This window comes from Bos grunniens, chromosome 4, assembly GCF_055505025.1.
Source record: "Bos grunniens cultivar Pamir isolate PY7600 chromosome 4, Bosgru_T2T1.0, whole genome shotgun sequence".
NCBI classification, from domain to species: Eukaryota; Metazoa; Chordata; class Mammalia; order Artiodactyla; family Bovidae; genus Bos; species Bos grunniens.
In genome coordinates this window covers 25,134,215-25,162,187 of record NC_141168.1, presented here as the reverse complement: position 1 = coordinate 25,162,187, position 27,973 = coordinate 25,134,215, and the positions used below count along the sequence as shown (strand labels likewise).

Below are 27,973 nucleotides of genomic sequence, written 5' to 3'. Positions count from 1 at the left end.
CCAGGGATGGAACCCCTGTGTCCTGCATTAGCAGGGAAATTGTATCACTGAGCCGCCAGATTTTGTTGCTGTTCAGTTGCTAAGTCACGTCCAACTCTTCACAACCCCATATGGCTCCTCTTTCACTTTCATCAAGAGACTCTAGTTCCTCTTCACTTTCTGCCATTAGGGTGGTATCATTGGCCTATCTGAGGTTAATAACTCGACCAGAGTCAATGAGGTTATCTGAGGTTAATGACTCCATGTGTAGGAATACAAATTGAATTTTAGAATTCAGTGATGGGGTCACACAGAGTCAGACACGACTGAAGTGACTTAGCAGCAGCAGCAGTCTCACATTAGGCATATTTTAAGTATTCAGTAGCCACATGTGTCTAGCAGCGATTGTATTGGTCAGTGCAGATACAGAATATTTTTATCATCACAGAAAGTTCTCTTGGATGGTATTGCTGTATTATCTGTCACACTACTCTATTAGCATTATTTTGTAGAAATTTTGCAGTTTGCTTTGTATTTCTCCTTTGACCTAATAATTTTTAATAGAATTTTTTTATTCACTTGGAGAGATGTTTTAGATTTTGGTGTTTTTTGAAAAAATTTGTTAGTAATGGCACCCCACTCCAGTGCTCTTGCCTGGAAAATCCCATGGAGGAGGAGCCTGGTGGGCTGCAGTCCATGGGATCGCTAAGAGTCGGACACGACTGAGCGACTTAACTTCCCTTTTCACTTTCATGCATTGGACGAGGAAATGGTAACCTACTCCAGTGTTCTTGCCTGGAGAATCCCAGGGACGGGGGAGCCTGGTGGGCTGCCGTCTATGGGGTCGCAAAGAGTCGGACACAACTGAAGCCACTTAGGAGCAGCAGCAGCATTACTTGGTATTATAAACTATAGTATTTTATTATAAAGTACTCTTTTATTTTTGCTTAAGGCTTAGTAGTTCCTCTTGTCTGAAATTAAATTTGAACCTTGCTTTATTATTATTTCATTTGCTTGGTCTGTTTTTGCTGTTCCTTTAAAATGTAATGTTTTATTTATGTCTTTTGTATATGTGATAGGATTGGATTTTTGCCTTGCTACCTCATCTTAAAAAATGTGTTTAAGGCCATTTATGTTTACTGACACGTTTGATGTCAATTCTGCTCTAATATTTTGTGGGATATTTTACATAAACTTGTAGAATCTTTCACTATGTTGTCTTTTTTCTTTGATCTTTCTCTTCTTAAAACAGGTTTCTTTAGGCATTTAGGATGGCTTGTGATTTTGTTTTTTAGTTTCCTTCAATCTAGTGTCTCCCTGAGGAAATTAGCTGGGGACCTCTTCCTCCTCCTCTCTCTCCCAGTATCTAATTGTAAACGATGATCTTTCCTTCTAAGAGTTAGTATTTGTGAGGCAGTTAATAAGTCTATTCTGACTTCTGCTTGTTCCCTCCATTCTTCTCCCATTTTTGATGGATCTGTTCTTTCTACTTTGTTGCAGAACATATTTATATACTGTTACGTTGTCGTTGTCTTCATCGGTAGTTTCAGTTCTTTAGTTCAGTGCCTTTAATTCTTGTGATCAGATTTTACTGTGAAGCTTTTCAGGTTATTTCTTGAATATGTTTAGTTTGTTTTTTAGTTGCAGGAAAGACTCAGGAAACTTTATATGTTGTTGACCATCTATGCCTGTAAACACGAAGGACAGTTTAACTATATATGAAATCCCAGGCTCACATTTTTTTGTGTGTGCTTGGATATTTTACAACTTTTTGTTTCATTTTATTTGTGTACAAAACATAGCTGTTTTGAAGTTCCTTGAAACAATAATCTTCTTTTTCTTGTAAGATACTTGATCTTTCTACCTGAATGTTTAAAGTCTTTAAAGTCTAATAGTTTATACTAGGAATATTCTCAGTTGAATTTCTCTACTATATCATGTATCCTTTATAATGTGGATTCAAGTTTATTTTAGGAAAATTTGCTTCTAGCACAGTTTGAAATACCTGTCTGGTTCCAATTACATATTTATTGGACTGTCTACTTACTGTTGCTTTCTATTTTTTGTGTGTCGTTATTTTTCGGTTCAGTTCAGTTGCTCAGTCATGTCTGACTCTTTGTGACCCCATGGACTGCAGCACGCCAGGCTTCCCTGTCCATCACCAACTCCCCGAGCTTACTCAGACTCAAGTCCATCGAGTCAGTGATGCCATCCAACCATCTCATCCTCTGTCATCCCCTTCTCCTCCCACCTTCAGTATTTCCCAGCATCAGGGTCTTTTCTAGTGACTTGGTTCTTCCCATCAGGTGGCCAAAGTATTGGAGTTTCAGCTTCAGCATCAGTCCTTCCAATGAATATTCAGGACCGATTTCCTTTAGGATGGACTGGTTGGATCTCCCTGCTGTCCAAGGGACTCTCAAGAGTCTTCTCCAACACCATAGTTCAAAAGCATCAGTTCTTTGGCGCTCAGCTTTCTTTATAGTCCAGCTCTCACATCCATACATAACTACTGCAAAAACCATAGCTTTGACTAGATGGACCTTTGTTGGCAAAGTAATGTCTCTCCTTTTTAATATGCTGTCTAGGTTGGTCATAGCCTTTCTTTCAAGGAGCAAGTGTCTTTTAATTGCATGGCTGCAGTCACCATCTGCAGTGATTTTTGGAGCCCCCCCCAAAATAAAGTCTCTTACTGTTTCCATTGTTTCCCCATCTGTTTGCCATGAAGTGATGGGACCAGATGCCATGATCTTAGTTTTCTGTATGTTGTGTTTTAAGCCAACTTTTTCACTCTCTCCTCTTTCATTTTCATCAAGAGGCTCTTTAGTTCCTCTTTGATTGCTTCCATAAGGGTGGTGTCATCTGCATATCTGAGGTTATTATCCCTGCAATCTTGATTCCAGGTCTGCTTCATTCAGTCCAGCATTTCTCATGATGTACACTGCATATAAGTTAAATAAGCAAAGTGACAATATACAGCCTTGACATACTCCTTTCCCAACTTGGACCCAGTCTGTTGTTTCATGTCCAGTTCTAACTGTTGTTTCCTGACCTGCATATAGATTTCCCAGGAGGCAAGTCAGGTGGTCTGGTATTTCCATCTCTTTCAGAATTTTCCACAGTTTGTTGTGATCCACACAGTCAAAGGCTTTGGCGTAGTCAATAAAACAGAAGTAGATGTTTTTCTGGAACTCTCTTGCTTTTTCAGTGATCCAGCGGATGTTGGCAATTTGATCTCTGGTTCCTCTGCCTTTTCTAAATCCACCTTGAACATCTGGATGTTCACAGTTCACGTACTGTTTAAGCCTCACTTGGAGAAGTTTGAGCTTTACTTTGCTAGCATGTGAAATGAGTGCAGTTGTGTGGTAGTGTGAACATTCTTTGGTGTGGCCTTCCTTTGGGATTGGAATGAAAACTGATCTTTTCCAGTCCTGTGGCCACGGCTGAGTTTTCCAACTTTGCTGTCATATTGAGTGCAGCACTTTCACAGCATCATCTTTCAGGATTTGAAATAGCTCAACTGGAATTCCATCACCTCCACTAGCTTTGTTCATAGTGATGCTTTCTAAGGTCGACTTGACTTCACATTCCAGGATGTCTGGCTCTAGGTAAATGATGACACCATCATGATTATCTTGGTCATGAAGATCTTTTTTGTACAGTTCTTCTGTGTATTCTTGCCACCTCTTCTTAATATCTTCTGCTTCTGTTAGGTCCATACCATTTCTGTCCTTTATCAAGCCCATCTTTGCATGAAATGTTCGCTTGGTATCTCTAATTTTCTTGAAGAGATCTCTTCTTTCCCATTCTGTTGTTTTCCTTTATTTCTTTGCATTGATCACTGAGGAAGGCTTTCTTCTCTCTCCTTGCTGTTCCTTGGAACTCTGCATTCAGATGGATGTATCTTTCCTTTTCTCTTTGCCTTTTGCTTCTCTTCTTTTCTCAGCTATTTGTAAGGCCTCCTCAGACAGCCGTTCTGCTTTTTTGCATTTCTTTTTCTTGGGGATGGTCTTGATCCCTGCCTCCTGTCAGTGTCATGGACCTCCATCCATAGTTCTTCAGGCACTCTGTCTTTCAGATCTAATGCCTTGAATCTTATTTGTCACTTCCACTGTATAATTGTAAGGGATTTGATTTAGGTCATACCTGAATTGTCTAGTGGTTTTCTCTACTTTCTTCAATTTCAGTCTGAATTTGGCAATAAGGAATTCATGATCTGAGCCACAGTCAGATCCTGGTCTTGTTTTTGCTGACTGTATAGAGCTTCTCTATCTTTGGTTGCAAAGAATATAATCAATCTAATTTTATTATTGACCATCTTGTGTAGAGTCTTCTCCTGTGTTTTTGGAAGAGGGTGTTTGCTATGGCCAGTGTGTTCTCTTGGCAAAACGCTATTAGCCTTTGCCCTGCTTCATTCTGTATTCCAAGGCCAAATTTGCCTGTTACTCCACGTGTTTCTTGACTTCTGCTTTTGCATTCTAGTCCCCTAAAATGCAAAGGACATATTTTTGGGGTGTTCTAGAAGATCTTGTAGGTCTGCATAAAACCATTCAGCTTCAGGTTCTTCAGCATTACTGGTTGGGGCATAGCCTTGGATTACTGTGATATTGAATGGTTTGCCTTGGAAGTGAACAGAGATCCGTCTGTCATTTTTGAGATTGCTTCAGATTGTGTTTCGGACTCTTGTTGACTATGATGGCTCTGCCATTTCTTCTAAGGGATGCTTGGCCACAGTAGTAGATATAATGGTCATCTGAGTTAAATTCACCCATTCCAGTCCATTTTAGTTTGCTGATTTCTAAAATGTCGATGTTCACTCTTGCCATCTCCTGTTTGACCACTTCCAATTTGCCTTGATTCATGGACCTAACATTCCAGGTTCCTATGCAATATTGCTCTTTACAGCATCGGACTTTACTTCCATCACCAGTCACATCCACAGCTGGGTATTGTTTTTGCTTTGGCTCCATCCCTTCATTCTTTCTGGAGTTATTTCTCCACTGATCTCCAGAAGTATATTGGGCACCTACTGACCTGGGGAGTTCATCTTTCAGTGACCTATCTTTTTGCCTTTCCATACTGTTCATGGGGTTCTCCAGGCACGAATACTGAAGTTGTCTGCTGTTCCCTTCTCCAGTGGACCGCGTTTTGTCAGAACTCTCCACCACGACTCGTCTGTCTTGGGTGGTTTCATTGAGTTAGACAAGGCTTTGGTCTATGTGATCAGATTGGTTAGTGGGACTGTGGTTTTCAGTCTGTCTGCCCTCTGATGGAGAAGGATAAGAGGCTTATGGAAGCTTCCTGATGGGAGAGACTGACTGAGAGGGAAACTGGGTCTTGTTCTGATGGGCGGGGCTTTGCTCAGTAAATCTTTAATCTGGTTTTGTAATCTGTATTTTCTTTATTGGGTGTTTTTGGGCAGGGTTGGGGGAGGGGGGGTATATTCCTTTTTGTGTGTGTTTTAGTTGAGATACAGTTGGCATACATTATATTAGTTTCAGGTGTGCAACGTAATGTTTGATATACTGCATAATGGTTACCACGTTAACAATTTAGTCTAATTATTTGTAATTTAGTCTGTTTTCAGAAAGAAATCTTTTGTGAGTCTTTTTTCCCCTCCAACCTGGTTTATTAAGCATAACATAATTATGTATACAAGGTGACCTAAACCTGCTGCTTCAAAACATGTGGTACTTTTTAACTACTTTCTTGATAAGTTAGTCCACAGAATGTCAAAAAGCAGCTCACTCTAAAATTAATAGAAAAGTGCCCAATGCATATTACATGAATGGTCTAATTATTGGAATTCTAATAGTTCTATAAGATAATTAGCATCAGGTAGGACTGAGTTTCTGTGACAGGCTGCTGAAGAAGTGATACAAGATGTCAAGAGGCCATTTTGTGCACTGTTACCGTGATGCCATCATGTTTCTGGATCATAATGTTCCCATTATCTGGTTCTAGATACACCAGAGGAGTATCAGTGGGGTCTGGGCTTACCTTAGCTGCTTGCTGGGCTAGAACTGATAGCACCCGAGCATGCTCATCTGATCGGATTCCGTGGCAGCCCATATTGAGTCTGTGTGAATCTGCACAGGACTCCAGCAGTGGGTGGATTCTTCAGTACGTCTTCCAGGCGCTGCTGTCGGGCAGCTGCCATCCCCCCACGGGTTGCCTGCTTCTTCGCTGCCAGTGTTCCATTTGTGAGTCTTAATAGCTCTTCATATTGTCTAATATTTCTGAAATGTCATAATTTTGATTACTGCTTAATAAAGCTTCAGCTATTTTCTTAATTTCTTTTAGTTCATGTTGAAACACCAGATTATAATGTTCATCATTTTTTGTGGCCACATTTTTCTCATGTGTTTTTATTATCTGTTAAAATGTGATTTATTTTACATATATTATTTTTCCTACAATTTCTTAGTGTGGGCTTTCATTTTAACTTTCTAATGTTTAAACAAGTTCGGTTTTCCAGTAGTTATTTTATTTATTTATTTTTTTGGCCATCCCGTGTGGCTTATGAGATTTAGTTCCCTGGCTGGGGATTGAACCAGCACCCTCAACAGGGAAAGCATGGAGTCCTTACTATTGGACCACCAAAGAATTCACTTCTAATAGTTTTAGATGGAAGCACTTCTGTAGGCTGAAGGAATGGACAAGTGTAGTTTATGAGCTTTGTGTCTCAAGACCTCTCTCCTTTGGGAAATATAATATGAGATATAGTATGAGATATAATAAAGCTATTTGCCTTTATATCTGTGCTTTGCGAATATTTTGCTTTTTGGAGAGGCATCTTTGAATATATTTTGCTCTGTGATATGTCTTGAGTTCTATATCGCTTGGACCTTTGCCAGCTTAGCATATGAATCTTACCTTTCCTAGGAGTTGTCATTCTTTACGCTTTGCTTAATTTATTTTCTGTTCCCAGCAGTTTCTCTTCAGAATGGGTTTCTGTCTTCCTAAAAATAAGGAAATATTTTCAGGATAGTTGTGAAATCCTCTTAGGTCTAGATTCAACATTTTATGAATGTTCTCAGGCCCCCTTGGAGATTTACCTTCTTTGGATTTATCTTATCTTGGAGCCTGTGAGGCCATTATCTGACTTAGTCTAGTTCTCAGATTTCCATGGTTTCCATAGATTATTTCCTGTTGCTCTGATTTTGAGCTTGTTGATTTCTTTGTGAAGAGTTGACTTTTCTTTTGTTTTTCCATGAGTGGATCCTTTTAATTAGCATTTTGGGGACCACCTCAAATAAAAGAACTCCTCTGCCCTAGTGCAGCTCCCTGTTTATTTCTCTTATATCATTTATTACGGTCTGTAGTTACATTGTTTACAGCTGTTCCTGTTTACTTTCTGCTACTTCTCATTTGAACGTTAGCATCACAAGTGGGGATTCTTTCTGTCTTATTTATCAGTGTATTCCTAGAGCCTAGCACAATGTCTAGCATTTAGAGATGAGTAAATATTTGTCGAAAAACTTCAGCTTATGGTAAGGCCTCTTCACGATGCTCCTGTGTGAAAATTAGGAAGTATTTGAAAGTGAGTGTACAAGTGATTTTTTTGGAAAAGCTATAATTTTTATAGTATACTCTTTAACACTGTACAACTGTGGATATTCAAAATTGTTTGAGTTGATTTCTGTTTTGCATTTTGAATTGGCTTTTTATTATATATGGTTTTTATGTCTCAAACATTTTATGCTATATACATTTATTATTTATTACATCATAGTATCCTTGGCCACAGGTACCCCTTCTACACTTCTGTGGTGTTACCCTAGAACAGTGTTTACACATAATGGAAGCTGTTTTACAGTCAATGGATTGTGTGTTGTTATTGACTGCTGTGTAAGAGGAGTATTATACATGATACCTTGAATGAAATATGTGAAATCTTTTCATAGAATTGTAGAATATTAACATGGCCTCATGAATGGTGTTTTCTAGAGTTGTGCAATGCACTGCTCCTATTAGAGCTGGAAGAAACTTGAGATCAAGGAATTCAGCCCTTCCCTTTACACTACAGTTAAAGGAATTAAAGTCCTGAGAGATTATGTGATGTGCTTAACGTTACCCAACAAATTAGTGGCCAAGCTCCAGGATCTTATCATTCCTAGTCAGAGCTTTCTTCTAGATGTGTTTTGTCACATTATTCAACCAAAAGGCACAGGTTTTAGTAGGGTATTTTAAAACTACCAGAAGAAAAATATTCTCAGACTTGGCTTGACTGACTTCTTCACATTGAAATTAGAGGTAGCTAGCTTTTGAGTATTCAAAACTCTCAGTTTAAAATCGACTGGATTTACTGTTAAGTATCCTGTGCATCCATTAGCAGAAAAAAATGATAAGTGCTCCATTTTTTTGCCCAAGTGCTGCTTTTTACGTTTAAGTATTCTTAAGAGCAGCAATTTAAAAGATGTTGCCAGGCAGGCTTAAGATTTGAACATGTTTAATCAAAAAAAAAAAGATTTTTAATTTGCTGACTTGAAGTCAAAATGTCCAGTAAATTATCTTCTTATAATGCATTTCAATAGTTTGTTCCTGGCATGTAGTTGGTAGTATAATTAAATATACTACCTTAAAAAATTTGCAAAATAGAGACATAAAGCTTGGGAAAAAATTAATGTTGTATCCTGTATTTCAGTTGTCCATGTGTTTCACTATAGATTTTTATAGTCTTAATAGAAAAAATTGATTATTCACAGCCTTGCCTTTTTTAGCTTATATCTAAGAGACTTAATATGGCTCAGTTTTATTTCCTTATGGTTTTCATCTTGCATTGGTAGGAATAAAAATATACCTTTTAAAATTAAATTAACCCTGATGAAAAAAAGAAACCATTTTAATCTTTAGCCCATCTGTTTTATCGGTTCTTAACAAGTTCTCTGATAGTTGTTATTTGTATTTTGCTTTTTAAAATATATTTTAGAATGGCATATATTGAGCTTAATCTTAGTAGATTACTTTTCTTTATTATTTGGATCATATAGTTTCTATACTGAATTGTGTCTTCTGTATTTTTTTTTTTTTTTTGCTGATCATTTACTTGTTTTCTCAGACAATAGTTAAAATGTTAAACATTAGTCATGGAGTACCTAGAAGTATGTTTTGATCACATATTTTGGTGGCCAGAAATAGCCTCCTGTAAGCTAGAACCAAAAAGCCATTAATTTCTATTCTCTGTTATTCCTGGGAGTCTCTTCTATTTTATGTCTGCTACAGTCTTATCTTACTACTGTCTTATTCTCTCTCTTTTATCTCTTATTCTGTATACTTTTCCCTCTGTTTCATTGGTTCTATTTTTTATACATTATTTTCATATGATCCATTCTCTCTCTTAGCTAGGCTAGATTGGCTGTCACTGAGGTGGTTGAGTCACAAGTAAAAACATCACTGTCTGTCTGTGATTGCTTCTTCAGCAGAGGCTGTGGATGGGATGTTTCCCCTTTCAGAGATTAGGGCTAGTGAACTAGTATCATGATTGACAGTTTGTAGTGAAAGAGGTTAATGTCTCTCTTGAGTGTTAGAAGAAGGAAAAACTATACCAGTGATGATGGTGGGTTTTATAGATCTTTGGGAGTTATGAGTAAGGATACTTACGCACATGTTTTATAGACAGCTACCACAGTGGCTGTGTCCCTGCTGATGAAGAGTAATGCTGATAATAGTCACTGCCCACAGCCAGTTTCTCACTTGCTTTCCAGGAGAGTGCAAATGGATTTTAGGAAGGAGCATCTGGGAGGAAGAACTAAAACTGATCTGTAGTTGACTTTAAGCTTTGAGGGATAATCTGTCACTTAAAAATTTTAAGAAACAGTTATATCTTTATTAATTGCTTCTTTATCACCTATGTCTTCAAAAAGAAAGAAAAGTTGAGCCCGATTTGACCATCTGATGATGATGTAGTCAGTTTTCTATAAATATGAAAAGTTTGTCATAATATTTTTACAATACTTTAATGCTTATATAAAAATGTTTATTTTTAAAATCTGAATATGGTAAGTAGAAGAAGATAAATAAAACTCATTAATGATACTTACGCTTCATTTTGGGGCTTCCTTGATAGCTCAGTTGGTAAAGAACCCACCTGTAATGCAGGAGACCCCAGTTCAATTTCTGGGTTGGGAAGATCCCCTGGAGAAGGGATAGGCTACCCACTCCAGTATTCTTGGGCTTCCCTTGTGGCTCAGCTGGTGAAGAATCTGCCTGCAATGCGGTAGACCTGGGTTCAATCCCTGGGTTGGGAAGAATTCCTGGAGAAGGGAAAGGCTACCCACTCCAGTATTCTGGCCTGGAGAATTCCATGGAATCACAAAGAGTTGGACATGACTGAGTGACTTTCACTTTGACTTTCACGCTTCATTATTGGCTTATATCTGTGCTTTATATATTTTATATGAATTAGGTAATACCACACATGCTTATTAATTCAACTGGATACAAGTGAAAATCTCTGTCGTGTCTGACTCTTTGCAACCCCATGGACTGTAGCCTGCCAGGCTCCTCTGTCCATGTAATTCTCCGGGCAAGAATATTGGAGTGGCCGTTTCCTTCTCCAGGGGCTCTTCCCAATCCAGGGATCAAACCCAGGTCTCCCACAATGCAGGCAGATTCTTTATCGTCTGAGCCACCAAGGAAGCCATAGAATATTGGAGTGGGTAACCTATTTCTTCTGTGACGGATCTTCCCAATCCAGGAATCGAACCCTGGTCTCCTGGTGCATTCTTTACCAGCTGAGCTATCAGGGAAGCCACAATTGGATACAAATATATATAAATAATAATTTTTTTAACAATAAAATCATACTTCCTTCTTTATTTTTTATATTGCAGAAATCCCTACAAGTTAGCTGGCATAGATCTGGCAGTATAGTGTTTTATGATTTATTTCCCTGCTATTGCAACTAGACTCATAAGTGAGTCTCTATACATAGATCTTTATATACTGATGATTTTATTTTTATAGGATAGATTCTGAGAATGCTAGGTGAAAGAATATGTGCAGTTAGAATTTTGATAGATATTGCAAATTGACTTTCCATCAAGGTTGGAATAATGGACATGTCCACAGTTTCTCCCTGAGATTTCCTGTTAAGTAAAGATTTAACTTAATCAATTTGAGGGGTGAAAAAAAGATATCTTAATGTGTTAATTTGTTTTTCCTGACACAGGGATTTAGAAAAAAAATTTTTGTTGTTATTTACTAGTCATTAAATTTTAAAGACTCTTCAGTGACACACATTCACTCATTTTTCATTTTATTCTCAAGTGAAACCCTGTATGATTACTAGCTTGTTAGTCATATGAGTTGCAAGTACTTTTTCCTAAACTATTGCTTGTTTCCTGTCTTTTTAAAAAAGTTTTATTTATTTTAGTTGGAGGATAATTACTTTATAACCTTGTAATGGTTTTTGCCACAGCAGTTGGAATCAGCCATAGACATACATGTGTCTCCTCTCTCCTGAGCCCCACATCCACCTCCCTCCCCACCCCATCCCTCTAGGTTGTCACAGAGCAGTGGCTTTGGTGCCCTATGTCATACATCAGATTCACACTGGCTATGTATTTTCCATACGGTAATGTGTATGTTCCAATGCTATTCTTTCAAATCATCTCACCTTCTCCTTCTCTCACTAAGACCAAAAGTCTGTTCTTTGTGCTTTTGTCTCCTTTGCTGCCCTGCACATAGGATCATCAGTTCCATCTTTCTAGACTTCATATGTGTTTGTTAATATATGATATCTGTCTTTCTCTTTCTGACTAACTTCACTCTGTATATTAGGTTCTAGGTTCATCTACCTCATTAGAATGGATTCAAATGCATTCTTTTTTAAGCTAAGTAATATTCCATTGTGTATATGTACCACAACTTCCTTATCCATTCATCTGCTGATGGACATCTAGGTTGCTTCCATATCCTAGCTTTTGTAAGTAGTGCTTCGGTGAACATTGGGATACATGTGTCTTTTTCAGTTATGGTTTCCTCAGGATATATGTCCAGGATATATCCCCAGGTAGTGGGATTGCTGGGTCATATGGCAGTTTTATTCCTAGTTTTTTAAGGAATCTCCATACTGTTCTCCATGGTGCTTGTATCAGTTTGCATTCCCACCAACAGTGTAAAAGGGTTCCCTTTTCTCCATACCCTCTCCAGCATTTATTGTTAGTAGACTTTTTGATGATGGCCATTCTGACCCATGTGATTCCTGTCCTTTTTTATGGAGTTTTTTTTTACAATACAAAATTTTAAAGTTTTTTAAATAAAATTTTTGTTTAAGCTTCTGTGTTTCTTGACAGAAAGATCTCTTAACACTTTTTGGGTTGTATATATTGGCCCTCAGTTTTTTTCTGAGATGTTTATGTATGTGTGTATGGTTATATCTTTAATTGGAATTAATTTTGTATATGATATTAGGTAGGGGTTAACTTATTTTCTTCCTGTGGAATTCCAGTTGTATAAGCATCATTTAAATATGAAGTAGTATTTCCCATTGAAATAAAACATCATCTTCATAAAATATTAAGTTCTCATCTACACCGGGCTCAATTTCTGGGTTTTTGTTTCTTAGTTCTTGGTCTGTTCCTATACCAATCCCTACTGTTTTAATTATAAAGAATTTGAAGTGTTTTAAAAGCTGATAAAATGATCTCTCCTCACTTTTTAATAAATTTTCTTGGCTCTTTTTGTACATTTTTCTATACAAACTTTTTTGTATTGTGTACTCTTTGGGTAAAGCTTCTGATACCTCAGATTATGGGCAGGCTGGCAGTCTTTGTCTTGGGGCTTTTTGTGTAACATTTTGTATATTGTTAGTTCTTTGTGGTTCGCCATGGGTCACTGGGAGCCACCTCTCGGCAGCTAGATGCCTTCAGCTAGGAGAAGTATGTTCTTATATTCAGCAGTAAAGTTCTCCTGAAGCTCTTTGTGGGCCCGGGAGACTAGCCTATTGTCCCAGAAGTGCTTGTTTAGTTACTGCATTTCTCTTGGGGAAAGGTGAATCCATGGATCTCGTGGTCCTCCTAGTACTAATAAGCTTTTGTGATAATTCTTAAAAGTTCTGGTTCTGGCCTCTGTCACCTTCTGGGCTTAAGAGAGGTACTTGGTAGTTGACTTAGTGTTGGAACTAGAGAGAAATCATCAGGAATATTTTCAAGCGTCCATCTTTCCAAGGCACCTTAGACCTGACCTCATTTCTGATCTGCATCATATTTCTGTTTTATCCATTTTTAAAATTAATATAGTTGATTTACAATATTGTATTAGTTTCAAGTGTACATATTTCTCTTTTATCTTAGTATAAGCTTTAAATTACAGATAACAAATATATTAATATATTTGTTTAATATTAATATAATTAATATACTCTATACTTTAATAGAATCATTTGAATTTTTTTCCTTTTAGTGCTGTTTATGTATTTGTTCATATCTATCAAATATTTATTAAGCACTTTCTGTGTGGCAACTTTTAAGTTTGGAGTTAGTCAAATGAAGTGAATACCACCCAAATCCTGTCTTCTCAGCAGCACTGAACATAGTTTTTCACTTCTTTGTTCGCAAAATATTTCTTTCTTCATTTGACATCACAGTTTGTAAGTTTTCAGTTTCTTCATCTTTGGTCCTTCTCAGTCTCCTTTGCTTGATCTTTCTCTCTGGCCCCCCAAATAATGGACCCTCCAGAGCTTAATGAGTCCTTCAGCTTCTCTGTGCGTGCCAAGTTGCTTCAATTGTATCCAACTCTTTGCGACCCCGCAGACTGTAGCCTGCTAGGCTCCTCTGTCTGTGGGATTCTCCAGGTAGAGATACTGGAGTGGGTTGCCATTTCCTCCTCCAAAGGATTTTCCAGACCCAGGGATCGAACCTATGTCTCTTACGTCTCCTGCATTGGAAGCAGCTTCTTTACCATTAGCGCCATGTAGGGGGTGGGGGGGCAGTGCAGCTTCTCTTCTACCTCCTTTTTATCCCCTGAGTTATTTCATTCAGTGTCATAGCTTTATATATTTTAGCATTTGATATACTGATGGCTCTATTTTTTCAGCTCTGGCATTTTCCTTGAATTTCAGCCTCAGTTAATCAGCCGCTGAATCTCCAGTGGGTTGTTTAATAGGCATTTCAGAATTTACAAGACCATAACATACTGTAACTATTTACCCCTTTAGCTTTGCATTTAGTGATCTATCTGCTCATTTTTCAGATTATGACATGGCTAAGTCCCTCATTTAGGTCTGTTTCTCTTCTACTTTGTTTTGTTTTTCTTCATAGTACTATTAATCCTTATTGCTACTTTGACATTGTATAGATGTTTATTAATTTTCTAGATGCTGAGAGACTTTAATCTCCTGCTACTGTTTTATTAGTTTCTTCTGGCACTGTGTTTTTTACTTTATTTTTGTTTTCATTTAATTCATTGACTCACAATCCTAGCTTGAATTCTTATTATCTTATTGTTTTCCTCCAGTCCAAACTTCTTTAAATTTTATTTTTTTATCTCTCCCTTTGAGCCCTTTAATCCCAGTTAATACTTTTTCTTTAAATTCCTCCTGGTTTTGCAAAGATTGTATCTGCCGTACATATCTTTTATCTGTTACTAGTCACTCTATTAATGTGTGTGTGCCTTCATGTAATAGTAATGTTACTACTATACACCCAGTTCAAAGGATATCTTACTGTGTTATTTTAGGCTGTTTATATGTCTGACTGTTTTAGATTCTTTGTATTAATATTGTCATTGTATTTAAAATTTTCTGTTTTCAGTGTGTCCTGCTTTCATTTAATCTTCTCTTAGCTCCTTTTTGCTGTTTTGTTGTTGTTGGTATTCTGTCTCAAATAATTTATGAGATAGGTAGTATGTTTTTATTCTAAATTTCAGTATTCTTGAGTCTTTTTCTTTTTATCAATTTCAGAAACATTATTCTTAGGAGCTATGAAAATGATGAAATTAACTCTCATGTCATTTGATCTCCCTTCCCACAATGTATTATACTTTGTGATTTTTGTGGTCCCAATTTATCATAGTTACATTAGATTTTCCTTCATACTTTCATGTCAGAGTGATTTTTTCCCCCTAGTTTTTATAGCTTTAGTTTTTAACAGTACTGCAGTCTTTTCATAGAGTTCTTATCTTTGTTTTGTGATGCTTAATAAAACACATCTTTTTATTCTGATTATATGTTGATGTGTTAGTTTTAGAATATTTGGAAAGTACAAAAACGTGCGAAGAAGGAGGAAAGTCATTGTAATCTCACCATTACCATATTATATTATTGTAATGCAATAGCTACATTAGCAATTTAGCATATCTTCTTGGTCTTTTCTTTTCTTGCACGAACATTATTATTACTTAACAATACTTGATTCATTGTACATACTCTGCAAACTACCTTTTCTCTTCACTCACTGTGTAATAAACATTTGCCAACAGCATTGAAGTGAGGCCATAATATTATGGTTACATGTTATTCTGTAACATAGACATTTCATAACTTTTTTTAACACATCCTCTATTGTTAGACAATTAGGTTGTTTACAGTTTGCTTTTATAAATCGTATTGTCATGAATGTGGATGTTTTAAATCCCCTGGATTATTGTTTAGGTTAAGTTCCAGGAAGTGAAATATGCTAAAACTGTGTACTATGGTGATTAAAAGCATTGACTTTGGAGTCAGATCGCCTTGGGTTGAGATTCTTAATTTTTGGTGTGGGCTTCCCTTGTAGCTCAGTTGGTAAAGAATCTGCCTGCATTGCAGGATACCTGGGTTCTATTCCTGGGTTGGGAAGAGCCCCTGGAGGAGGAAATGGCAACCCACTTCAGTATTCTTGCCTGGAGAATCCCATGGACTGAGGAGCCTGGCAGGCTGTAATCCATGGGGTTGCAAAGAGTCAGATGCAACTAAACTGCAACCACCACTTAGGTATATTAATTTATCTCTCTCAGTTTCTTAATCTGTACGTTGAAGGTAATAGTTTATATATAGAAAGCACTTAGACCAGGATGTCTTAGTCTGGGATGTCATAAAAGCTCAGAAATGTTAGACACAAACATCATCATTGTCATCACGGCTGTTATCATTTTTATTTAGAGGGATATACATATTTGAAATGTTTTTGATATATAGTATATTAAAATTCTCTCTTGAAAAGTTTTATCAATTTGCATTTCTGCCAGCAAAATATGAGAGTACCATTTTACCAGCTCTGGGCAACAACTGCAGTTATGATTCAAATATGTTATTTTGAGTATAGGCTCAATTTTATAGGGATAATGTATATCTTTGTTTTAATCTCTAATTTTTGGTTATTACTGATTTTGAATGGTTGCGTTTGCTAGTTTTTGTATGGGCTATTTATAACTTAGTCACTCAGTCGTGTCCAACTCTTTGTGACCCCATAGACTGTAGCCCACCAGTCTCCTCTGTCCATGGAATTCTCCAGGCAAGAATACTGGAGTGGGTTGCCATGCCCTCCTTCAGGGGATCTTCCCAACCCAGGGATCAAACCTGGGTCTCCACATTGCAGGCAAAGTCTTTACCATCTGGGCCACGTGGGAAGGCTGTATTTATAATTAAGTGCTGTTTAAATATTCAAATTTTAATTAGCCTTTTGTGTTTTACATTGTCTATATTTTTCTAGCTGGTTTTTACCTTTTAGAATGCATGAGGTCATTTCATTTATTATTTATTATTATGTATTAATGTTTTATCTTTGTAAAATGTGTATGTAAAGAAAATTCTTTTTCTTATAGTTCTGTCTTTAAAAAAATTCATTCATCTTTTTGACATTTATTAAGTACCTTTTCTGTGATAGGTGTAGATCCAACTTTAAAAAAAATACCCTTTTTATTTTAAAATGATTTTAGATTTATAGAAAAGTTGCAGCGAGTTTGCATATGCCCCTCATCTAGTTTCTCCTGTTGATGACATCTTATATTACCATGGTACATTTGTCATGACCAAGACACCAACACTGATACATTACTGTTAGCTAAATTTCACATTTTATTTGAATTTTGTTAGATTTCCTATTTTAGTGTCTTCTGATCCAGGATCCCATTCAAGATACCATTACTTTTAGTTATCTTGTTCCTTTACTCTCTTCTGGTCTGTGATGGGTTTTTAATCTTCCTTATTTTTCATTGTATTGATAGTTCGAGGAGTACTGGTCATGTATTTTGTTGAGTATTCTTAAGTCTGAATCTGTTTGATGTTTTTCTGATTGTTAGGCTAGAGTTATTTATATCACTAGAGACTCAGGGATATTTGGGTTGTAATCCAGTACCTTGTTATTTATTTTGCTGTTTAGTTATTTTAGCTTTGGCCATTCATTCTTTCATGTTGGCTCCTCTGTGTCCCTTTGACATGCCCCCCCTCCCCGCCCCGACCTTTGTGGTGGTTTTGAGCACTACAAGATGTTCTAGACTAATGTTCTGAATTCCCTGCTCTATGCCTAGAATCAGCTCCTTTCCCAAGAATCCCTGTTTCCTTTTATTGGACTGTGGTATGTAGAAATCAAGAATTGGTATTGAGTGTACTCACTGCTACTGGAGTATCAATGATTCTAGTCCCTATTAGTGAACAGAGCTAGGAGTACTCTCACATACAATTATTGAATCTATTTATCTGTATCTATATAAAGCTGAATATTAATATGAGTTCACACTGATGTCTCTGACTCTATTTCAGTAGCCTTGGGTTCATTCCAACCTTCATCCCCTTGCTTTTCTGTTACTTTTCACTCCAAAGTGAGAAGCTTGACTCCCATCATCTACTGTCCATTTACTGTTTGTTTGACACCAGTGTGAAGTGTTTCAGAATTAACCCATATCCCTCTGAGAAATAACTTTATCAAATAGTTTTTTTATGTGTGATTCTGTTTGTCTTTAGCCATATAATTTCCAGTAAAAGCACCACCTTCCAAAGTATGTATATCAGTTCCTTTTTTCATAGGTCTGTTTTAGGTGCTGGGCTTAAAAGACCTTCTTGATTCAAAGATTGAAAAAAAAAAAAAAGATGTATGTATTTATATAAACATATACATATATGTATGTGTATATATATATGATATTATATTATTAGGTCTTTTATTTATTTACCTTAAATTCCTAAATATATATATATATACACACACACATATATATGTGTGTAGTATTAATTATTAGTATTTTATTACTTTGTTTACCTTAAATTCCTAAGTACACCTGTAGCTCATGTTGTCACTGGATATGAAGTAGAGCTCGCTCGCTCTCTCTCTCTTGCTCTCTGTCTCTCTCTGTGTGCACATATATATAAATAAAATGCCTTTTTTCAGTTGTTTAAAATACTGCCTTAATCATATTTAAAAACCTTAAAACTGCTAGACATTTTCTGTGTTGCTTGTTCTGTTTCCTTTTTTTTCTTCTTATTCAAGTTCCCAGTATTATATAACTTAGTGATAATTTTAACATCTGGTAGATTATTCCTCTTTTCACATATTTTTGTTCACTTATTCTTTTAATTAAATGTATAATTTCCTTTTCTTTATTTCAGGAACATTTTAGTTGATAAACCAAATGACCAGTCTTCAAGGTGGTCTTCAGAAAGCAACTATCCTCCGCAGGTAAGATTATGTTTAATTCCTGATTCCATTTAGAAGTCATATTTTAAATAGGCAAGTACTGAATGGTTAACAGTTATCTGGATTACATCAGTAGTTTATTCAGTCTTTGAAACTGTTAGGTAAATTTTTATTTCCCCTTTTTTTGTTTGTTTACATTTTGGAAGAATTTTTATTTCATAGGCAAATACAGTGTGGGGTTTGATGAAGCATAGACTTTTTATTTCTCTCTACTGGAATATTTAAAATCTAATTTTTGGGGGGGGGGCATTACTAATGATACAAATCTAAGTCTCTTGTTATATTTTGAGGAAAATGTTAACTAAAAAGAACTGGTTATGGTGCTGTTACTATTCTGAGTAGTAACTGATCAGAGTACAGATCTGAACAGTTTGTGGCTTCTACTGCACTTAAACTCAAGTTATTCTGTAAACATTTAATGTGATGTTAGTAAACTGAACTTTCACTCAGTGATTCAGTTAACTGCCTTTTAGAAAAAATAAACAACATAGTTTGTTATTTTACTAAAAAAGTGTACTTGGATGGTATTAGGACCATGAGCTAAATTGTTTCCTTGACAAATAGTGTCTGAAGTCATCTGAAGTAAAAAATAATCATTTTTCATTTATACACTTTCAGCATTAACACTTATTATGTCCATATCCTTGAGGAAATTAATGCTCTGATAGGTAAAGAAGGTGGATAAATAAAACTTAATTTTTAACTTTACTGTAGTTCTTGGAAACCTAGTCTCTATACTTATTTTTCCTTTTAATTGTTTTTTTACTGTTTACAAACCTTTTGGATCACGTCATGTTTTAAGTGTTTCATTGCAAAATATGCTATATTCAAAGGGAAAAAATATGCATACTTATACATAAAATTTAAAGAATGATAAAACAAATACTTGTTTATTCTTCAGCAGTCTTTAGAAATGGAAAACTACTGCAACCTTTGAAGCTTCCTGTGAGCACCATTTTGTATCTGTCCTCTAATCCCACTTCCATAATGATTATTTCATATTTGTTAACCATGGGTTTCACTGGTGGCTCAGACAGTAAAGTGTCTGCCTGCAATGCAGGAGACTCGGGTTCAATCCCTGGGTCAGGAAGATCCCCTGGAAAAGGAAATGGCAACCCACTCCAGCACTCTTGTCTGGAAAATTTCCATGGACTGAGGAGCCTGGTGGGCTACAGTCCATGGGGTCGCAAAGAGTCAGACACGATTGAGCGACTTCACTATTTGTTAACCATATTCTCACAGTATTATATATGTATATGTTTATAAATTCCTGTGATTTAAGTTTTGTCTGACTTTCAGTTCAGTTCAGTTCAGTTGCTCAGTCGTGTCCGACTCTTTGCAACCCCATGAACCGCAGCATGCCAGGGTTCAGTATGCCTCTCTGTCCATCACCAACTCCTGGAGTCCACCCAAACCCATGTCCATCGAGTCGGTGATGCCATCTAACCATCTTATCCTCTGTCGTCCCCTTCTCCTCCTGCCCTCAATCTTTCCCAGCATCAGAGTCTTTTCAAATGAGTCAGCTCTTCACATCAGGTGGCCAAAGTATTGGAGTTTCAGCTTCAACATCAGTCCTTCCAATGAACATTCAGGACTAATCTCCCTGAGGATGGACTGGTTGGATCTCCTTGCAGTCCAAGGGACTATCAAGAGTCTTCTCCAACACCACAGTTCAAAAGCATCAATTCTTCGGTGCTCCGCTTTCTTTACAGTCCAACTTTCACATCCATACATGACCACTGGAAAAATCATAACCTTGACTAGATGGACCTTTGTTGGCAAAGTAATGTCTCTGCTTTTTAATATGCTGTCTAGGTTGGTCATAACTTTCCTTCCAAGGAGTAAGTGTCTTTAAATTTCATGGCTGCAGTCACCAACTACAGTGATTTTGGAGCCCAGAAAAATAAAATCTAACACCGTTTCCACTGTTTCCCCATCTGTTTCCCATGAAGTGATGGGACCGGATGCCATGATCTTAGTTTTCTGAATGTTGAGCTTTAAGCCAACTTTTTCAGTTTCCTCTTTCACTTTCATCAAGAGGCTCTTTAGTTCTTCTTCACTTTCTGCCATAAGGGTGGGGTCATCTGCATAGCTGAGGTTATTGATATTTCTCCCGGCAATGTTGATTCTAGCTTGTGCTTCTTCCAGCCCAGTGTTTCTCATGATGTAGTCTGCATAGAAGTTAAATAAGCGGGGTGACAATATACAGCCTTGACGTACTCCTTTTCCTATTTGGAACCAGTCTGTTGTTCCATGTCCAGTTCTAACAGGTGCTTCCTGACCTGCATATAAGTTTCTCAAGAGGCAGGTCAGGTGGTCTGGCTTTGACTTTATGTAAATATAATAGAACTTGAATCCATTTATACATTTTCTGTGGCTTTTTGTTTGTTTGTTAAAGATTATGATATTAATGTTGCCGAGTATAATTGTAGTTTGTTAGTTTTGACTGACCTTCCCCAGTGGTGCTACTGGTAAAGAACCTGCCTGCCAAAGCAGGAGACATAGGAGACATGGGTTCGATTTCTGGGTTGGGAAGATCCTCTGGAAGAGGGCATGGCAACCCACTCCAGTATTTTTGCCTGGAGAATCCCATGGACAGGGGGACCTGATGGGCTATAGTCCATAGGTTGCAAGGAGTCAAGACACAATCGAAGTGACTTAGCACACACAGTTTGAACTGTTTGGTATTCTAGTATATCAGTATGCAAAAATATATTTATCCATTTTTCAATTGGATAGGCTTTTGAGTTTTTATTGTTTTTGCTCTTAGGAACAGAGTAATATGAACATTCTTGTATGATTTTTCCTCATACACACATACAAGAGTTTCTTTAGGGTATATACCTTGGCATACAGTTGCTGGATCATAGAGGATATGTGTATTTAAGTTCTATCTGGTAATAGAAAAGTTTTTAGAAAATGGCTCTATAATTTGTACTCTGATTGGCAGTGTATGAAAGTTGTTACGTCTTGTACTCTCCCCATCATTTCTATGACTGATTTTTAGATTTTGCCAGACTGGTGGATTGTTCATTGTAACTCAGAGTTAGGTTTCTGTGAGCCTCTTATTACTCTTGGTTACTGGATTTTTATCAGTCAGTCCATACATAATGTTGCTTTATATGCATTTCTGTTTAAAGTCATCTCACTTTGTGTATATGGTTTATTCATTTCATTGAACTCACAGCCAATAGCACTATAACTCTTGCCCGAATAAAGCTTATCTGACAAAGATATTTTCTCTATAAGGCACATCACTGCCTTCTTGTATTTAAAAACACCAGACAGCACTTCAGCACTACACTTGGGGACCATTTTAACAGTGAAACACCAACAGCACACACAAAAATATTTTAAAATGTGGCACTAAATAGACCATGAAAAAGACACTTGTATGAGAGCAAGTGTGTAGGGTCCTTTGTTTGACCTTAGCTCAGAGAGTGTGCATGCATGCTGGTCAGTCAATATGTATCCAGCTCTTTGCAACCCCATAGACTAGCCCACCCGGCTTGTCTGTCCATGGGATTGCATATGGCAACTTAAATTTTTTGCTGCTCTGTGCATGTCCAGGAATGACTGAGAATATTGATTTGATGTTACAAATAAATTTTAAAGAGTAGATGAATTTGCAAATACCAGATCCGTGAAAAGATAGGAACAACTGTACTGTAACCAGCAATTCATTTACCATATTTTAAACAGGTCTGAGATTAGAAAGAAAGGAAAACAGGACTCTGAAAAATCAAAAACAATGTGATGAGATTTTGAGGTTCTAATAGCCTTTTCTTAAGAATCCACTTTGCATTTAATGTTATTCTGTTTGGTTCATTGTTTCTTCAGGTTTCAGCAGCTGGAAGCAGCTTTGTGCATGGGGACCATAGCTATGAAAGATAGGCACATCGACAGCAAGTTGATAACTGGCAAAGTGTCATAAAAGGGAAGATAGAATAATCTAAGTAACATAGAAAACCAACAGTATCACATTTAGGAGGTCTTTAGTGCAAGAATACTCTGTATTTCATTTACCTCTAGGATAGTGTTTACAGTAAACTTTATACAGTGATGGATATATTCTTATAATCTGCACTGCATTGTATGGCAGTTGCTAACAGCAGATAGCTGTTGAGTATTTGAAATGAGTCTAGTAGAACTAAGGAATGCAGTTTTAAATTTTACTGAATTTTAATTAGTTTAGAATACATAGCCCCAGGTGGCTAGTGGCTATGTATTAGACTGCATAGATCTAAGGCATTGCTGTTATTAGGATATACTGTTTGATATATAGTGCTTGACTTTGTCAGTAAGATACTATAATTATGTTTAGTATGTGCAGCTTACGTGGATACAGAAGTTAATGTGTAGTTATTTAGAAAAGGATGGGAAACAAACTCAAAGCCTCTCAACTACTCCTTTTTTAACCATAAAGAGGAAGGACTATGTGTATACATGGATGCTAGGATGTATGGCATGTTTTGAGAATGGCATCTCAGAGTGAATGAACTCTAAACACTTTTCTAAAGCTTGTGTTGGGCTATGAATGGGGTAGATAAAAATAGAAATATTTTCCTTGTAATGCATGTTAAGAATTTTTTTCAGGTGGCTACTCAGTTATTGTCAGGACATGAATACTTATTGTTTGGACATAACTACTTAATAAGTAGACTGTTGATGTTTCTTTTGACCTTAGAATCTGTATCAGTCATTCAATTGCTGTGTAACAAATTACCACAGAAGTTAGCAGTTAAAAACAAACAGTATTTCACCCTGTTACTGAGGGTCAGATTTTGGCTCAGGAGAAAAAAAGAGTACTTATCTACAAGGTAATGGTTGAATACATTTTTCATGGAGTATTGTCAGCCATTTAAATACAGTGAACTGGCTTCATACCAGTTGACTTGGAGGAATTTCCTCCATAAAATGAGAAAAGCATGATGCAGAGAAACATCTGTAATAGGATCCTACTATTGTTACCTGAATAACAACTCTCCCTCCTTCAACAATGTGTATGTATGTATATGTGTATATTTTTATTTGATACAGTGAGACCAGGTAAAGATATGAAAGGATATATATCTGGTTGTTGACATTGGTTATTTAAGAGAGGAGGAGATGAGAGAGGAAAGGGAGATAGAAGAACCATTTGAAAGAGTTATTCCCATGAAAAACAACATATATGATATTCAGAGTATGTAAAGTGTCTGTATAAGTGTGTACAACAGGGTTCAACTGAATCATCAAAATGGTGGTGGTTGTATCAGAATAATGGAATTTAGGAATTTTAATTTCTTTTAAATTTTGTTCTTATGCTTTTGTCCTGATTCTCATTTTCACCTTATAATTTATATAGTAAGAAAAAAATGAAAGCCATTTCCATTGTGGAAGGGAGCAAATATTTGGTGACCTAATGAGGAAAGCATTGCTGTCAATTTTGGATCATCTGTCTGTACTGGTAGAGAGTAAAATGTAGCATGAACGAAAACCCCATACATACTTTAAGATAGTAATTTCCTCCTTCTCCCATATCAGATATGTTTTATAGAAGTTACTAATACTGCCATGGAAAACATGTCTTTCAGGGTACTGGGGAATGCCCTAGGGTTGATTAAAATGTACAGGTGGTTATATATGTCTTGATAATTGTTTTAAGAAAGATTAAATCATAGTTTTTCTACTACAACTATAAGTTCTTTATGAGGTAGTTAAAATAAAAGTATGGTATTAGGTAATATTCTTTGCCTTCTGGGCCTGGAGAGAGAAGAGTTGAAAGTTTAACAAACTGTGGGCATTCTGCTTTTGAAGGTCAAGAAACTTCAGTGATTATTTAATACAGTTGGGGTGTGTGTGTGTTATAGCTTTTGCAATATGCTCCTGTTATTCTTTCTGTTTGGTGAACCATAACAATATTATGGGAATAAGAGTTTTATAAAGTGAGGAATAAACAGAAAATATATGTATTTCTATGTAATTTCTATCTGTGGAACAGGGTGCCAGCAAATTTATGAAGTTTCTTTATGGTATTTTGCCCTAGTTTGTGAAAAGAACATTGTATGTGTTCAATAATACAGTTTTGTTTAATATAATTTACATATAGTGAAATGCATGAACCTTAAGTGCATAGTATTCATTTTGAAAAATGCACACATTAATTTATATGCTTATCAAGATGTCAGGCATTTTCATTACGTCAGAAAGATTCTTTCTGTCCCTTACCAGTAATCCTTCAGTCTCCCACCCTTTACCCAGAGGCAAGAGGATTTCTTTTGCCACAGATTAGTTTTGCCTGTACTAAAATTTAATAGAAATGGAGTCAGAGCATATGCACACTCTTTTGTATATGACTTTTTATACTTCGAATTTTGAGGTGGGGGGTTGCTATCCACTTACGTGCATCAGTATTTCATTTCTTTTCATTAACAGAATACCATTTTTTTCTATGGATATACCACATTTTGTTTGTCTTTTTTCCTATTTATGGATATTTGTTACATTTAAGTTTTTGGTGATTGTGAAGAAAGCTTATATAATATTCTTTTATAAGATTTTTAAAATGATACATATTTTCAATTATTTGAGATAAATGTTTGGAGGTAAAGTTGCTACATCATAAGGTAGAGAGATACAGTTGATCCTTGAACAGTGCAAAGAGGTGGCAACTTCTCTTCAGTTGAAAATTTGCATGTTAACTTCTGACTCCCCCAAAACATTACTCATAGCCTACTGTTGGTCCAAAACCTTATTGATAACATAGTCAATTAACAGGTATTTTGTGTGTTATATGTATTATTTATTAATACTGTATCTTATAATAAAGTAAGCTAGAGAAAAGAAAATGTTATTAAGAAAATCATAAGGAATAGAAAGTACTTTTACTGTACTATGTTTATTGATATCATAAGTTTATGCTGTGTACAAGATGAATGGTCTGTCCATACCAACACCAGTATTTTCTCACATGATACAGAACTCTGTAGATGTATTACCAATACTAGAGACCAAAAATGAAAAGATAAAATGTGAAAAAGAAATTTGTATATATTTACAGGTATAACCATTCATTGATAAATGAAGAAGCAGGAAAATGGTTGCTTTATGGTTCGGTTCAGTTCAGTTCAGTTGCTCAGTTGTGTCCGACTCTTTGTGACCTCATGAATCGCAGCATGCCAGGCCTCCCTGTCCATCGGGACACCTATGGCATGCACCCAAACTCACGTGCATCGAGTCGGTGATGCCATCCAGCCATCTTCTCCTCTGTCGTCCCCTTCTCCTCCTGCCTCCAGTCCCTCCCAGCATCAGGGTCTTTTCCAATGAGTCAACTCTTGGCATGAGGTGGCCAAAGTATTGGAGTTTCAGCCTCAACATCAGTCCTTCCAATGAACACCCAGGACTGATCTCCTTCAGGATGGACTGGTTGGATCTCCTTGCAGTCCAAGGGACTCTCAAGAGTCTTCTCCAACACCACAGTTTAAAAGCATCAATTCTTCTGTAGTATTGTAATTGATACAGTTGCTTCACAGTACCTTACCCTATATACTTATGATGAGGATACCATAAAATATTTATGGTATATTTTATTGCAGTCGTACTCATAATACAGTATTTAAAACATTATTAACATTGTCTCGAAAGCCTCTTACCTGTATGATAAGTCGATATGTAATTTTTCCAGTTACTAATGAGAGAGGGGGCATACTGTATGATACTGTTGATATCAAATTATCAAATAATGATAATTATTTGAAAATAAAGTTGCAAAACAGTAAGAAAACTAACCTTATTAATTTTATATAAAATATTAGTCACCTTATGCCTATGTAAGGATTGGCTATCCATTTCAGTACAAGTCTTGTACAGAAGTCAGAAGTGTCCTATACAATAAATACTTAGGCAAGGATGATCACACAAAAATGGTTTCATATAGTTCTTGCTGGACAGTTACTAAATGTTCACACAATGATACACACATACACAGCAGAGAGGTTTATCAGTTGTATGGCATGATGATTACTTACTGCTCATTAAGTGGACATGGGTCATCATAAAGTTCTTGGTTCTTGTCATCTTCATGTTGAGTAGGCTGAGGAGGAGGAGGAAGATGAGGGGTTGGTGTTACTGTCTCAGGAGTGGCCTCAGTGGAAGACGGAGAGGAGTTGCCAGGAGAGGCAGGCACACTTGGTGTAACTGTGCATGAATACCTGGTAACTTCTGACTTTTTTGCTTTTTCATTACTGTAGAAATGTTTTTATACAGTAGCAATCCTTCTTCCATTGTTTGCTTTCGTTTTAGTGCCCCTGTCATGAAAGAGTCCATGCCGTAAAAGAAGTCAAAAGCAGTCTTGAATAATTGGAACCCTTCTTTCTGTCAGATCGTCTATTGTCAGTTTGTTTTCTGGCACAGCTTCTTCTGGTGTTTTCTTCCTCATCGTCTGGCTCTAGTTTGGAAACACGTATCTCCATCAAGTTATCTTCTTTTAATTCCTCTGGTTTGATGTCTGTTAGCTCTTGAATTTCTCTAAGGTCTGTATTTTGAAACCCTTCATCCCTCACCTTTTTTTTGATATCAACTCTCTTTCAAGATTTCCTTGATTGGCTCTGTTATAAATCCTGTGACATCATATGTGAAATCTGGACACAGTTTTCACCAGCAGGCATTTATTGTTTTGGGCTTAAAGTCTTTCACAGCTTTTTCTACAATAACCATGGCATCTTCAGTGGTGAAATTCTTCCAGATGTCCATGATGTTCTATCAGAGTTTTCTTCCATAGCATTGACAATCTTTCCCGTGGAGTATGAGCCTTAAAGATCTTTATGACTCCTGATCTAGAGGCTGAATTAGAGACACTGTATTTAGGGGCAAAGAGTTGGACACGACTGAGCGACTGAACTGAACTGAACTGAGACCACTTTGACGGAGAAGGCAATGGCAACCCACTCCAGTACTCTTGCCTGGAAAATCCCACGGGCATAGGAGCCTGGTAGGCTGCAGTCCATGGGGTTGCACAGAATCGGACACGACTGAAGTGACTTAGCAGCAGCAGCAGCAGACCACTTTGACACCTTTGATGTTGCAGTCACAGAGTTCTGGGTAGCCGGGGGTATTGTCCAATATGAAAGGAACTTTAAAAGGTAGTTTCTTACTGGCAGAACAGTTCCTGTATCAAGGACAAAGCATCAGTGGAGCCAATCCAGAAAAAGGGTTTTTACCCAAGCCTTTTTATTGTACAACCAAAAGACTGGCAGCTAGTGTTTATCTTTTCCCTTCAAGGCTTGGGGTTAGCAGCATTATAGATAAAGACAGTCCTGATCATAATCCCGACTGCATTTACACAAAACAGTAGAGTTAGCTTACCCTTCCTGCTTGCAGGGCCACTAAAGATGGACAGGTCATAG

The 27,973-nt window shown here is 36.8% G+C and overlaps 1 protein-coding gene and 1 pseudogene across 16 annotated transcripts in view; one reads left to right on the top strand and one right to left on the bottom strand.

The window, feature by feature from the left end:
* MKLN1 (muskelin 1) overlaps window positions 1–27,973 on the top strand; it is a 396,990-nt gene that overhangs the window by 222,935 nt on the left and 146,082 nt on the right. For 14 of the 16 annotated variants that reach the window (XM_086395594.1, XM_086395595.1, XM_086395597.1 and 11 more), the window contains one exon: window positions 18,500–18,569. In XM_086395594.1, the coding sequence (XP_086251720.1) occupies window positions 18,500–18,569 (70 nt within the window). Of the gene's footprint in view, window positions 1–737; window positions 879–15,730; window positions 15,890–18,499; window positions 18,570–27,973 lie in introns of those variants that run through there. The other 2 variants (XM_086395603.1, XM_086395602.1) reach the window with 2 other exon arrangements.
* LOC147373792 (ragulator complex protein LAMTOR5 pseudogene) lies at window positions 5,812–6,136 on the bottom strand (annotated as a pseudogene).